Raw genomic sequence first — 16,025 nt, 5'->3', positions numbered from 1 at the left:
TGCTTCCCCATGGCTTGCTCAGCCTGCTTTCTTATGGAATCCAGGTCTAGTATAGGGATGGCACCACCTAGGATGGACCCTCCTCCACTGATCACTAATTGAGAAAATACCTTTACAGCTGGATCTTGTGGAGACAGTTCCTCAACTGTGGCTCTTTTCTCTGTGATGTTTCTAGCTCAGTTATCATGCAAAAACAGCCAGTTCATTCTAAGCCTTTGTTATTTCGACTTAAGACTCTTTAAATACGGAAATTAACTGTCATAGAATTCTTTTGTCTCAAAATGAGCACACAGTATTTGGTGTATATTTAACTGTATTTGGTGTATCTGTAATTGTTGTTTGATTGAATAATTTCACCTCACTATTTTAATTGCCACTTTCCCTACTGTCCCTTGTGTTGCATCCAGATGTTTTGGATCCATGCTGATTATTTTAGAAGTCCTTATAGTAGTATTCTGAAGGAGACTTCTGAGACTAGGCCTTTCGGTTTTGTTATTTCAGCTGTGTTTTCTGCTCTGTTGAAACTGCATATTTGTACCATTTCCAGGTTCTCTCTTTGAAACTAAATTTTTATTTGTAAGTTTATTCTGTTTTTATTTGTGAGTATATGCCCTGTGCAGAGGACAAGAAAGGGGATCAGATCCTCTGCATTCAGAGTTACAGGTGATTGTGAGTCATCCAGTGTGGGTGTTGGGAACCCAGCTTGTGTCCTCTGGAGAACAGCAAGTGCTCTTAACTTCTGAGCCTTCTCTCCAGCCCCTAAAATGTGGACATTCTGATTACCTGAGGTTGAACATTGTTTTCATGAGGAGCTGACTGAAGAGGATATTTTCTTACTCTTCTCTCTCTGACTGCAGAATCAGTCAGTCATTGGGATACCAGGGATACGGAGATTGAAGTCATTCCTGAAACATTGGTACCCATAAATCAGGGTTTAGGCTTTGACTTCTTTTTTAGCGTGTTTGCCTTTTCATTACTAAGATCTAGTGATATTTCTAATATATAAAAAGGGTGGGTAGGCAGTTTGAACTAACGTTACAAAACACTGAATGTTTTCTCTAAACAGTTAAGATTTCTGAAGAAATGTGAAAAAATTCTAGTTTCCATAATACTTTCTTGGTGGGGGAAATTTGGGCATGAACATGTTAGCTCTGTGTTCCTATTTTGGCTTGATATTTTATTCTTTGATTTTTTTTTTTTTTTTTTTTTTTTTTTTAAACATTGGCCTTGAATTTCTGGTCACCAACCCAATGATACTCTTCCATCCTGTTTATTCTGAGAGTCTTGTATTACTTTTTGTACGTACTGACCAGTGGTTGATTCCTTTATACTAATTATGAATTAACTTGTCTGACTTTACTTTTTTGCTTAGGGACAGTGACTCAAGTAGGCTATCCTCAAGCTATGTATCTGAGATGTCCAACTCTGATCTTTCTGTCTGTACCCAGAGAATACTGGATATTGTTATAGGCTTGTGTTGCTATACTTGACACTTTTTCTTTGCAGGCTGTTATGACAGCCTAGAACTGTAATTTGCTCTGTGACCCAGACTGGCCTTCCTCTGTTGAGTTTTTGGGTTACAGGTGTATCAAATGTATGCTTCCATGCCTGCATTAATAATTTTTGCCTTTTAATGACTTATATAGTTTTCTAATCAGGTTGCAGATGGCTTCTCATTTGCCAGGTACAGAGATTTTTTTTTTAAGACTTTTTAACTTTTTTGAAATTTTAGAGATTTCATATGTGTCAGTATTTTGCCTGCATATATGTCTGTGCACCACTTGCATGCCCGCTGCCCTTCCAGGCCAGATTCCCTGCAATTAGAGCTACTGTGTGCTGGGAATCAAACCCAGGTCCTCTTGAAAAAATCCAGGGTTTTTGTTTTTGCTTTATGTTTTTGTTTTGTTTTTAATCTTAAATTTACTTTATTTTCTGTGTATGGGTATTTTGCATGTATCTGTGTACCACATGCATGCAGTGCCCATGCAGTCCACAAGAGGGCCTTAGATTCCCTTGGAACTGTAGTCACAGATGCTTGAGCCATCATGTGAGTGCTAGGAAACAAACCCAGCTTGGTCCTCTGAAAGAGCAGTAAGTGCACTTAACTTCCAAACTGTCTCCAGCCCCAATTGTTTTAATGTTTTTTGTTAGATTAAGCACTGGTGGTTATCCTGTTATTCTTCACTTTCTTTTATTCATGTCTTTATGTGTATAGGTGTTCTGCCTACATGTATGTGTACACCATACAGATGTCTGGTGCCACAGAGTTCATTAAAAGGCATTAGGTCTTCTGGATACAGTTATAGACAGTTATGAACCACCATGTAGGTGTTGGGAATCTAGTCCAAGTCTAAGTCATTTTTCCAGCCCACAAGTCATATTCTTTTTAAGATGTTTCATGCTTACCTTCTGGAATATTCCTTTTCTGTACTTTCAAAGTATTCTTGTTTGTCAGCCTAAATTGTGGAATTGTAGGCATTTACTTACCTGACTTCCTGCATAGACGACAGATACAGCTCATCAACCAGTGCCTGAGGGACTGAATGAAGTTATTAGTTGTGATTAAATGAGTTGAATTAATTTATTATTATTATTTGCTAATTTCCTGTTGATTTGACTAGATGACAGAGCGCGTAGGTCTCCACGAAAACTTCCTACGTCATTAAAAAAAGGAGAAAGAAAATGGGCTCCTCCAAAATTTCTGCCTCACAAATATGATGTGAAGTTACAAAATGAAGATAAGGTGGGTTAAGTTTGTTATAGTAATAGATTTTAAGAAACTGTTGTAGGGGTGGTTTTCTTGGGGAAAATGTGCTAAGGAAAAATGTAAAGGGATGTTTTCATCTCAGAAATGTAAAGTTACATGATGAATCAACTATGACAAAACAGCTTACTACTGCCTTTTTACCTTTATTTAAAGTCCCTTGCTGAATATTGAACTCAGGGCATTGCTATTCTAGGCAAATATTCCACACAAAGTTATCTGAGCTATACAGTGTTTGGTTTTTACATTTTTAATTCTTCTTGTGGGACTAAGGCTTTTCCGTATGTTTGACAAGTACAATCACTGAACTGTTCCCAGCTCTACCTTTAATATGTCTTTCAATATGTTCTGAGTCAGGTTATCTTTAAAGCATTTGGCAAGAGTTTATTTCCTAGCTCCTGGTAATTAGGATATGGAAGCAGGAGAATCAGGAGTCACAGGTCAGGTCACCATGAGACCTTGTGTCAGAAAAGTTTTAAACTTGTAAATAAAATATTTCCTTGATTAAATCTAAATTTAAAAAATATTGGTGTATTATTTTGGCTGTTTCTACACACACCTGAATAGAACTTATAAGTTTATTGCAAAGAGGGCTAGGATGTTGAAAATAATCATGTGTTAGTTTTCATAGATAACTGTTTCATACAAGAGACAGCTCAGCCCAGTGAAGGTATAACCTTGCTAAGGGCCTTGCTATGTATTTGTGCTGGCCTAAAGCTGGTCGTGTAATCCAGGTTGGTCTCAAACTTGTAACAATCGTCCTGCCTCTGTGTCCTGAGTGTTGGGATTAAAGTTGTTCACCATTACTCCCCAGTTTCCTTTGGTATTTTGGAGAAAGGGTCTAGCCACAAGCTCATTATCTTCCTACTTTAGCCTCTTGAGTGCTGAGATTATAGGTGTGTACCACCAAGCATAGATCTGTGAAGGATGGATGTTAGGTATGCTTGCTCTTCCTCCTTTGCTATTAAATGACTTGCTAAGGTAAAGTCATAACTATAAAAATTGCTGATGTGAAGTTGAATGGTATACTTAATTTAATTGATATTTATTGACAAATAACCTAGGGATTGTTTATTTTGAAATTCTGTCTCAAAATTTTGCCTTCTAATGTATAGTAGTGACCCCTCCCCAACATGGATTTGTGATTCTTTCAGTTGTGGTATGTTTTGTGCTCATTGTTTAACTGCTTCCCACCCGAGTGCTGATTTCTTTGTTATTCTTTCACCTAGATCATCAGCAATGTGCCAGCAGACAGCTTGATTCGGACAGAGAGACCACCAAATAAGGAGATACTTCGATACTTTATTCGGCATAATGCTTTACGTGCTGGTACTGGTGAGAATGCACCTTGGGTGGTAGAAGATGAATTGGTGAAGAAATATTCCCTGCCTAGCAAGTTCAGTGACTTTTTACTTGACCCATATAAGGTAAGGCCACTATTAATGTTGGACACCTAGATGAATAAATAAATAAATAAATAAAGCCTTACTAGATAAGTTTCTTTCTCTAGAATAAGATTCATAGCAGATTTTGGACCTTTAACAGCAGATTCATTCAGTAACTGAAGCAGAGACCGTGGAGGGATGATACTTAATGGCTTGTTCCTGTGTTTCCTTAGCCTGCTTTTATACAGCTCACAGCCACCTGCCCAGCCTTGGGGTAGCACCGCCCATAATGAGCTGCACCTTCTCACATCAATTATTAGTCAAGAAAAGGCTTTACAAGTTCACCTGTGATCAGTCTCAGAAGCATTTTCTCAGTTGACATTCCTCTTTCTGGATTACTCTAGTCAGTGTCAAGATGACAAAATACTAACACGGATATCAAAACTGAGCTAGGCGTGGTGGCATGTGCCTTTTATCCTAGCACTTGGGACACAGAGACCAGCAGGCCTCTCAGTTCGAGGCTAGCCTGGTATACATAGAGTTTCAGGACTACAAGGGGTATGGGGGTGGAAGGAAAACATTTTATATATAAGGCGAGATAACTTTGACAATCCTATAAAGCCTGGAATATAATTTATGAGATATGTTAATAGAAACAAGCATTTCCCTCTTGAGAGTACATTTTCCCTTCCTTTTGAATTGTCCATTTTGATCTTTAAATCATTTTTATATAATTTATGGTGTATCTATTAGTTTTATTTATAAGTGGGGAATCTGATGTATAATCTAATGAGAACCAAATAACAGTGGATGATAAATTGAGAGTTTGGCTTAGAATTTCTTTTTTTTTTTTTTTTTTTTTAAGGAACAGGTTTTTTTTTTTGTTGTTGTTTTGTTTTTTTTTTTTTTTTAAAGATTTATTTTTTTTTAGTGTATGTGAGTACACTGTAGCTGTCTTCATACACACCAGAAGAGGGCATCAGATCTCATTACAGATGGTTGTGAGCCACCATGTGGTTGCTGGGAATTGAACTCAGGACCTCTGGAAGAAGTCAGTGTTCTTAACTGCTGAGCCACCTCTCCAGCCTCAGGATTTCTTTTTGTTTTTGTTTTTTTTTTTTTTTTTTTATCTCCCATGTTCCTTTCCTCTCTTGTCTCCCTTCCTCTTTACCTCTCTGTGTGAGGTTCTGGGCTCAGTACCCAAAACTACAACAAAACAAAACCAAAAAATACCTTTCTAGTTGACTTACTGGCCAAAACATACAGAGGTTGACATAAACTATATAAATTGCCCTCAAACTCCTGCTATGTTGTCATCAGCGAATGAGAAGAGTAGAAAAGCAGTGAGTTCGGCGATAGAATACTTGTCTGTCATGAGAGGCCCTGTATTCCATCCCATATACAGTAAGTCAACTGGAGCTGTTTGCGTGTATGTGTGTAGGCAAGTGAATCTCTTTGAGTTCAGTGCCAATCTAATTTCCAGAGCAAGTGCCAGGACAGCCAGGATTACATTTTTTTCCCAAAGGAAAACAAACAACAACAAAAACCAGCCTACTGGAATAAAAATCAGATATGTGAGGCTTGAGAGATGGCTAAGTGATTAAGAGCACTTCTTGTCTAGAGGGCCCAAGTTCAGCACCCCTCATTAGGCAGCTCACAACTGGCGGTGACTCCACAACCACAAATTTGACACTTGTGGCCACTCAGTTCAACTGCATTGACAAAGTTTTGCAATAGGTCTAATTGGTTAGATACACTATTTTTATTATTAAATTCAGCTTCAGATTGAATTGCTGCAGATTGTTTTCTCATTGTTATCAACAAAAGTTTTCTTTGACTTATAGTCCTGGTGGTGTTATACTCTTTGTGATGGGAACAAAATAGAATAATGTCCACTTTCTTTTGGCCTCTCATGTTGCTGTCATAAGTAGTCAACACTGAGAAAGGGCCTTCACCAAAATCAATTTCTTTTTCATTTTTCCCTCTCTATATTAATCTTGTAGAACTGTGCTGAGTGGGAAATAGAGGAGACCCTCGGCACATAAGTGGTTTTATACTTTTTCAGATCCCCCTGAGTCCAGCCATGCCGGCTCCCATTTGGCTGTGACTACCCAGCATGCTCCATGCTGAGATGATCCAGCTACTGAAGGACTGCTCACGCCGGGAGCCGGCCTGTTGGGAGGGGGTTGGGTGAGTTCATTTCTTTCATTTTTTTCAGAAAAAAATTTTTTAATGTGATTTGACTTGATGAAAGTAGAGACTGGAACTCTTGCCATTTAATGGTCCATATTGTTTCTGAACACTGTTTCCAAGTAGAAGTAAAAGCATCATATTGTAACTTTGAAATCATTTAACTAGAAAGAGAATCATAAGTTGGGCATCCCAGTTCTTTTTTTTCTTTTTTCTTTTTTTTTTTTTAAGATTTATTATATTTAAGTACACTGTCACCGTCTTAAGACACACAGGAAAGGAGCATCAGATCCTATTACAGATGGTTGTGAGCCACCATGTCGTTGCTGGGATTTGAACTCAGGACCTCTGGAAAAGCAATCAGCATTCTTAACCACTGAGTCATCTCTCCAACCTGGACATCCCAGTTCCAATGATACCTATTAAAGGTATCTGTTTAAAATGTTAGAACAAAACTGTCTTGATTAGCCTCTTTTTCTTTCAACTGTAAGCATCCACCTAAGCACCAGCAGGAGTGTTGGTGTGTTTGCCCTGTTGTGTAGTTGTTCCAGCTGCTTGAAGAGGGCCAGCGTGAGTGCACATACTTGTTTTCACTTGTTGCTGGCATTGCAGGACAGTCTCAGAAGTGCACTGATTTTGAAACACTTCACAGTATTGTTGTCTACGAGGGAACCCTAAGTGTCATCCCTTTTTGCTTATTTCTTCTTAATGTTTTGATATTTGGTCCTGAAAAACTACAACTAGAAAATTCTACAGTGAGGAAGGTATCCCAGGAGTCATGACTAGTGTTTGTGTTCTATAAGATGGTGAACCTCTGTCCTGAGCAAAGGTATTAGGATACATAACATTCCGTTTTAATCAGGCACTAGTAAGCAGTCAGCTAAAAGACTAAGCCTGCAGTTCTTCATCCTTCCCAGGGTCTAGATGAGGGGCATGTGCCAATATTGCCTGTAATTCTGAAAAGTCAGCTTCAGCTTTAAAGTTGGGATTTACTCATTTTTCAAAAGAAGAGTTTAATCATGGTCTCTTCTTGCAATCAGACATTTTTCTTTCTGTTTTGTTGGGTTCCATGGGTTTGTTTCTTTGATTCTGTCCTTAATCTTTAAACTAATCCTTTCTCATTTCCCTTCTGAGTGCTAGGATAACAGGCATGTGCCACCATTCCAATTAGCCCTGTCTATTCCAAATGGTTCCTCATGCATAGCTGCTTCCTGTAGTAGAAATTGTTTAGTAGTCTTTTTTCTGTTAGCTAAAATGAGCTAGACTATTTAATTTAGTTTGTATTTTAACTGTTTTGGCTTGTTTGGGGTGTTTTGTTTTGAGATGGGTTCATAATAGTCCAGGTTGAACTTGCCCTTATCCTCCTGCTCCTGTCTTCCAAGTGCTGGGATTACAGGCTTTTACATGCCACACCTGACTTATAATTACATTGTTTAAAATAGTAAAATCAGTTAACTCCTGTTGTGACCAGGAACTTCCATGAGGAAGTTCTCCCAGTTTTTCAAATTCTGGAATTTCACATGTGCCTTGTTGCTTTCTTTTTGATACTGTGTCTTACTTTATGTAGTTCAGGCAGACCTCAGACTCATATGACACTCCTTCCAACCTGACAGTCTTTCTACCTCAGCTCTGGAGTTCTTGAATTACAGGTGTGAGCAAGCATGCTAAGCTGTTTCTTAATAATTCTGTAGAGAGAAATGGGGTGGGGAAGCTTGAGGAGCCAGAAGATGTGAGAGAAGTAGTGGGAAGGACGCTGAGGCAATGTACTGTGAGAGGGCCAACTAGGGTCTCTTGGAGTGCCAGCAATGGATTTGTAGTTTCTGTTCTAACCGTGTTTACCATAAACAGCTTGGAGCAGAACAGACTGTGCTTTTCCAAGTAAATACAGAATATGAAGGAAATTGTTCGTTTGTATGAGTGGATTGTAATGATTGCCTAGAATTAAATTTAAGTGAGGAAGGATGGAAGCCAGTCATGGTGGTCCATGCCTACCCACTCCCACCTACTCCTCAGGCGTAGGATCATGGCTTGTTCAAAGTCTTGAGGCTATCTTGGGTATTATAGTGAGACTCTATCTTTTTGTTTATTTGGAGGGGATTTGTCAGTGTGTTTTTAGACAGGGCTTACTGGATGTCCAGAAAGTTGGAAATGCTCATACCCCTGTATCTTAAGTGCTTGGGATCATAGGTGTAAGTCACTGTGCCTGGCTCTGACACCTCACCTCTTTAAAAAAAGGACAACCGGTTAGGATCTTGAAAATGTGATAAAATTAATGGATTTAAAGTTTTATAAGATATACCGGCTGGTGGTGGCACACACCTTTAATCCTAGCACTTGGGAGGCACAGGCAGGAGAATCTCTGAGTTTGAGGCCAGCCTGGTCTACAGAGATAGATCCAGGACAGCCAGGGCTACAAGGCTGTCTCAGAAAACAAAGGGGGGAAAAAGTCTTGTGAGATTGGAAGATTGTAGACTAGAGTAGCTGAGAAAATGAAGGGGTGGGGCTTCAAACTTACAGTCAGGATTGACAGTAGCAGTCTGAGCACCTGAATCCAATTCCTTTGGTCCACATGGTAGGAACCAACTCCTTCATGTTTTCCTCTGACCTCCATGTGTCTACCTTGGTGTGTGTATAGCACCACCCAACACAAATATACTCAACATACAGAAGATAACAGTGGAAAGTGTTAGAAGAATTTTAAAGAACTGTATAAAAAAGTGAGAATTTATAGTGTTTGTAGTTAATATATTCATAGAAGTGAGTTTTTTCATTGTGGGATAGAATAAAGAGGGATTTGAGAAGCCTAGAGCCAAATACAGGAGGGTTCTTCATCTGAGTGGTGTTATTACCACTCTGCATAATTTTGTTTGTAAAGGAATGTATGCCTCTGGGTTGAGATTAAGTATTTATATAGTATATTCTGCTTAAAGCACAAATTATTGAAGCTGACATAAAATTAAAGCTTGGGAAATCTAATTGCTATTTCAAGAACAGGATTATTTCCTCTGAATGTGCGTGGGGTGCCCCCTACCCATTTTTAGGGATAGAATACAGGTATGTTAGGCAAGTGTTGTACATTGAGTCAGCCCGTGACTTGGGGGTTCTAGGAAGGTGCTCTATAGTTGAGCTACACTCTCAGGTTAAGAGTAGTACTTCTTAAACTCTTGAGATGCTTCTGTTTTTAGATCAGTTCTTTTATAATTGATCCAATGGATAGACTTTGAAAACTGTATGCATTGTTTTTATATGTTGTTGCTGGAGAAAGTTTTCATAGAGTTCATAAAAATATTTGAGAACCACTAATGCATATGGAAACAAAGTTAGCTGTGTATCAAAGCATCTAACATTCAGAGGATGGTAGGCTTTTGTGCAGTTATGAAGGTAGAACCCAAGTCTTCAAATGTTACAGAGAAGCATCCTATCACTGAGCTGTATAGCTCCACAGTGCAGTGCGTTTTGGGGGATGGGGGACATTGAGACAGTCTAAAGTGAGTCAAGATGCCCCCAAACTTGGTATGTAACAAAGACAGACTAAATTTCTGATCCTCTTATTTTCACTTCCTAAGTTTGGGGACCGCTGATTTTTCTTCCACTACATCGGCCAAGTGTAGCTTTGCTTTCAGACAGGTCTTACTATGTTGGGACGCTGGATGTGTGGCTTTACAGTGCTTGCTACACGTTTTTAAAAGTAATTTTGCTCCTGTTCTTAAATTTTAGTATATGACTCTCAATCCCTCTACCAAGAGGAGGAATACTGGATCTCCAGACAGGAAGCCCTCAAAGAAACCTAAGAGAGACAGTTCTTCTCTGAGTTCCCCACTAAACCCTAAGCTGTGGTGTCATGTGCACTTGGAGAAGTCGTTAAATGGCCCACCACTAAAAGTGAAGAACTCAAAGAATTCCAAGTCTCCAGAAGAGCATTTGGAAGAGGTGATGAAAATTATGTCCCCCAACAAGCTACACAGCTTCCACATTCCTAAGAAAGGCCCATCCACCAAGAAGCCAGGGAAGCACAGCGACAAACCTCTGAAGGCCAAGGGCAGAAGCAAAGGCATCCTGAATGGACAGAAGTCCACAGGCAACTCCAAATCGCCCAGCAAGTGTGTGAAGACTCCTAAGACCAAAATGAAGCAGATGACTTTGTTGGATATGGCCAAAGGGACTCAGAAGATGACTCGGACCCCACGGAGTTCTGGGGGTGTGCCAAGGTCTTCTGGTAAACCTCATAAACACCTGCCTCCTGCCGCTCTGCATCTCATTGCCTATTACAAAGAAAATAAGGATAAAGAGGACAAGAAGAGTGCCCTGTCCTGTGTTATCTCCAAAACAGCACGTCTCCTCTCCAATGAAGATAGAGCTCGTCTTCCAGAAGAGCTTCGGGCTCTGGTCCAGAAGCGCTATGAGCTCCTGGAGCATAAAAAGAGGTGGGCCTCTATGTCTGAAGAGCAACGGAAAGAATATTTGAAAAAGAAACGACAGGAGCTAAAGGAGAGGTTGCGGGAAAAAGCCAGAGAACGGAGAGAGAAAGAAATGCTGGAGAGGTTAGAAAAGCAGAAGCGGTATGAAGACCAGGAGTTAGGCGGCAAAAGCCTCCCTGCATTCAGGCTGGTAGATACCCCTGAGGGGCTGCCCAACACTCTCTTTGGGGATGTGGCCCTGGTGGTGGAGTTCCTGAGCTGTTACTCTGGGTTGCTCTTGCCTGATGCTCAGTACCCTATCACTGCTGTGTCTCTAATGGAAGCTTTGAGTGCAGATAAAGGTGGCTTTTTGTACTTGAACAGAGTGCTGGTCATCCTGCTGCAGACCTTACTTCAGGATGAAATTGCAGAAGACTATGGAGAACTGGGAATGAAGCTGTCGGAAATCCCCCTCACCCTGCATTCTGTCTCAGAGCTGGTCCGGCTCTGCTTGCGTAGGTGTGATGTCCAGGAGGACAGTGAGGGCTCAGAAACAGATGACAATAAAGATTCCACACCATTTGAGGACAATGAAGTACAAGACGAGTTCCTAGAAAAACTGGAGACATCAGAATTCTTTGAGCTGACCTCAGAGGAGAAGCTACGGATACTGACAGCTCTATGTCACCGGATCCTCATGACGTACTCTGTGCAGGACCACATGGAGACAAGGCAGCAGATGTCTGCAGAATTGTGGAAGGAGCGGCTTGCTGTGCTGAAAGAGGAGAATGATAAGAAGAGAGCAGAGAAGCAAAAACGGAAGGAGATGGAAGCCAGAAATAAAGAGAATGGCAAAGAGGAGAATATGCTAGGCAAAGCGAAGAAGGAAATTGTCAAGATTGAACCAGTGGAAGTGGAAGCAGATGACATGATTAGTGCCGTCAAGAGCAGAAGGCTGCTTAGCATGCAAGCTAAGAGGAAGCGGGAAATCCAGGAGAGAGAAACAAAAGGTAAAATTTGTCCTGAGAGGTTCAGGACAGCCCTTTCATGGGGAGAAGAACAGAAAGTACTAGAATAATGGTAGAGTATCTGTCATAAACTATCACTCACCAAGATATTTTTATTTTCTCATGGTTTTGAGATAGGGTCTTAGCCAGCTCAGCCTTTCTTGAAACTTTGTAGCTAAGCCTGGCCTTACACACATCCCCCTGTCTCAACCTTCAGAATGTTAGGATTACAGGCATGAGCTGCCATGCTTAGCTGAATAGCTTTGTGTGCTTGCATACTCCGTGTGTGTGTGTGAGTGAGTGTGTGTGTGTGTTTGCAGGAAAGGTTCATAACTACTTCTAAAGGATCCAGCATCTGCTTCTTGCCTCCACAATCATGCAAGTGGTGCATAGACATATGCAGACAAAACCCCATTCATACTATTAAATGAATAAATAGTTGAGGGGCCTGTCTGGCTGCGTGCACATAGACCATGTCTTTTTTGTTACTGTGTTTGTTTTGAGACAGTCCCAGGTTGACCTTGAATTTAAGGGAATTTCTCTGCCCTGGAATTGAATATATGTGCACCAGAGCATTTTTCTGAGAGGCTCATATGTGTTATAGCATGTAAAACTATTGGAAGAAACCAATACATAAAAAAAAAAAAATCTTACTTAGTTGCAAACTATTCTCACCATCCCAGAAGAAACCTCGAAAGTCATCCCTTGTTCTTAGCCTCTGACAACTACTGATCTTTCTGGATTTATGTGCTCTGTACATTTCATTTACATAGAATCTCCTTGAGCCAGTAAAAGACCTCAGTGTCAGTTGCTACCACACCTAGCAATTTGAGATTGCTCCTGGGACCCACAGAGCAGAAAGTGAGAACTGACTTTCCTGACTTACCATCTGACCTTTCTACATACAGGATAAATAAATATAATATATATGTGTTATATATTAAATAGGATCATTTTGGGCTGGAGAGGTTCAGTGATAATGATAGCATACTATTCTTTGAGAAGATCTGACTTCTGTTCCTGGCACATCAAGTAACTTATAACTGTCTGTAATTCCAGCTCAGGGGATCTAACAACAATCTTCTGGTCTCCTCGGACAACTGCATTCTCATGTACATACCTTCACACAGACACATGCATAAGTAATAAAAGTCATATAATCTACTTTAATGTTGTATTTCTTTCATTTGAATGGTTTCAAGATTCACATAATATTATTTTATTTTATTCACTGTTCACCAGTCAGTAGACAGTTAGGATGCCTGCATCATTTGGCTGTTATTAATATGCCTCTATAAAGAATTTAATTTGACTAAGCATAGTGCCTTTGGGGTATATGCCTATAAAGGAATTACTGAGTTCTGTAGCCATGCTTAACCGTTTGAGGAGTGCCCTGGCCATTTACAAAGCCATTGTATAGTTTTACATCTCTGTCATCAGGTAAGAGTTCTAATTTTTCCATGTTTACACCAGATGTATCTTTAACATTTACTACCTTTAATGTTTGCTTTTGTACTCTTCTGTAACTGCTGTAATTATATAGTTAATTAGTCTAGAGAATTTAATTAAAGGCCACAGATTTTATACTTGATTATATTTTTGTGCTTTCGGGGCTCATATAAGAGTTTTGGATGTGCTAGGCAAGCACTATACCATTCACCCCAACCCCAACATTTCTGTTGATTAGTTTTTTGGGAGGTTGGGGTCTTTTTTGTTGTTTTGGTTTACTTTTTTGTTTTTCAAGACAGGGTTTCTCTTTGTAGCCTTGGATGTTCTACAACACTGTAGACAAGGTTGGCTTGAACTCAGAACTTAAATATCTGCCTGGAGTGCTGTGAATAAGGGAATATACCACCACTGCCTGGCTGTTGCTTAGTTTTGTTGAGGTTATCTCTCACTGCTTGGAACTCTTCTGTGTACGCCTGGCAGGCCTTGAACTCAGATATTCCTGGCTCTGCCTCCCAAATGCTGGGATTAAATGTGTATATTATCAAACCCAGCTTGCTTGCTTGCTCGCTGGCACACGCTCTCTCTCTCCCTTCCTCCCACCCCCCTCTGTCACTCTGTTTTTAGATAAATAAGATTTTCACCTTTTAAAAGATCCTAGGTCTTACTATATTCCATGTATGATTATCAGGGAAGTTATAAATTAAAGATTGTGACATTTAAAATAGCAGTCTTTTGTAAATTGTAGTAGTAGAATTTGACAGACAAAAACTTAAAATAGTAGATTGATAGATTGGTTTTTTTAAAAATATATTTACTTATTTTATGTATATGTGTACACTGTCACCATCTTCAGACAGACCAAAAGAGGGCATCAGATTCCATTACAGATGGTTGTGAGTCACCATGTGGTTGCTGGGAATTGAACTTAGGACCTCTGGAAGAACAGTTGGTGCTCTGAACTACTGAGCCATCTCTCCAGCCCCCGATAGATTGTTTTTATTGAGCAAAATTCCACATATTAACTAGGTTGGTGACCAGCCAGGGCTACATGATACTGTCTCAACTCCATAATTTTATTCCATCAGTGAAGTAATAGCATTAATTTTTAATTTATTGTATGTTTATAATTGCTCTGTCCTTACATATGTATGTGCACCGTATGCCTCTCTGGGGTCGTATCTCTTAGAATCCAAGTTACATATAGTTGTGAGCTGCATGTGAGTGTGCTAAGAAGTGAACCAAGGTCCTCTGCAAGATCAGCAAGTGCTCCCAGCCTCAGACTTATCTCTCTAGCCCCCAAGAAATAACTTTAAAAAAAAGTTTTTCAAACCAAGGAGGGAAACAGGGACAGGCAGACAGGTTGCTGTGAATTCAGCCAGAACTACTCAAACCCTCTTGGTGAGAAGTTGTGAGTGGTACAGTGGTACCATATTAAATTTCCACACTCTATAGGTAGAAATTCATGAGTTCAGGCCAGCCAATGATACATAGTGAGACCTTTTCTGAAGAAAGAAAGGCTTTCTGATTAGCCACATGTTGGTGCGTTTATGTCTGGAGTTTGGCTTTGAATGGTAGGCAAACTATCACTGAGCCTCATTTCTAGTTCTATAATTACTGCTGCTCTTTGCTCTTTCCCTGTACTTGGGTTTTTGTTTTTGTTTTTTGTTTTTGTTTTTGTTTTTCCTTCCCCTTTATCAGTCACATTAAGGAGCCCAGGTTGGCCTACACCTTTAATCACAGCACTCAGAATCAGAGGCAGACCTCTTGAGTTGAAGGACAGCCAGGTCTACATAGCAGTTTAAGGACAGCCAGAGGTATATAGTGACAACCTGCATGTACATACATACATACATACTTAAGATGACACAGGTTCCTCTTGACTGAATTTTTTTCCTGCACAGGCATTATGTGTCTGGCCCTGGATGTCCTAGGACTCACTCTGTAGACCAGGCTGACCTTGAATTCACAGAGATTCACCTGCCTTTACCTTCCTAGTACTAAAATTAAAGACATCGCCACCCCTGGGTCTCGTCCACACCCACTGTCTTGACTGAAACATTCTCTTTATAACTCATCCTGGTCTGTTTCGGGATCCTGTGGCAGTGAGGGGTGAGACATCCTAAGGAATATAGGAGGATCATAGATGGTCATGTTCTACCCTACATGGAAAAGGAAGAAAGTCTGGTAAACATATGCTTCATACAGACACTTGTTTTTTAATCTTCACCAGTGCGATTGGAACGGGAAGCTGAAGAGGAACGGATGCGGAAGCACAAGGCTGCTGCAGAGAAAGCTTTCCAGGAGGGAATTGCCAAGGCGAAACTCGTCCTGCGCAGGACACCAATCGGTACAGACCGCAACCATAACAGGTGATTTACTCAACTTCTGAGTGATCATAGTTACTAATTTGGGAAGCCAGCTAAGGTGCTAGAAATGAACTGTTCCTGTTCTGTTTTTCAGTTGTGAGTAGAACAATGGTTGCTCATTGTTCAATTACTGGTGTCAGATGCTAGGGTTACAAAGTTAAATAAGACAATCTCCCAGACTCATTTGTAGTTTATATCAGAGCTTTTGCATAAACCATGGGTTCTGTTCCCATGATTAAGAAAAAAGTTCCCTCTTATCCGTGTGGGTACCCTTGATAGGAAATTTAAATAACACAGACAGATGAACTTTAATCCAAATAATTCTTTTAAAATGATTCAGTATTTTAGGAGAGATGGTTCAGTGATTAAGACCACTTTCTGTTCTTGGGTTTGGATCTCAGCACCTATATGGTGACTTTAACTATTTGTAACTCTAGTTCCAGGGGTGAACTTGGTGGGGCATCAGT

General features: G+C 40.1%; 1 protein-coding gene across 1 annotated transcript in view; it reads left to right on the top strand.

Annotated features, from left to right (window-relative positions):
* BAZ1B (bromodomain adjacent to zinc finger domain 1B) overlaps positions 1–16,025 on the top strand; it is a gene marked incomplete at its 3' end in the record, with an annotated part of 54,837 nt that overhangs the window by 17,857 nt on the left and 20,955 nt on the right. The window contains exons 5-8 of the mRNA XM_080941159.1: positions 2,622–2,743; positions 3,994–4,191; positions 10,057–11,746; positions 15,423–15,561. Coding sequence (XP_080797285.1) covers positions 2,622–2,743; positions 3,994–4,191; positions 10,057–11,746; positions 15,423–15,561 — 2,149 coding nt within the window. The remainder of the gene's footprint in view (positions 1–2,621; positions 2,744–3,993; positions 4,192–10,056; positions 11,747–15,422; positions 15,562–16,025) is intronic.

The sequence above is a fragment of the Micromys minutus genome, assembly GCF_963924665.1.
Source record: "Micromys minutus genome assembly, chromosome: 29".
Lineage (NCBI taxonomy): Eukaryota > Metazoa > Chordata > Mammalia > Rodentia > Muridae > Micromys > Micromys minutus.
Note: the sequence above shows the minus strand (reverse complement) of the source record. Positions and strands in the feature narration are given on the sequence as shown.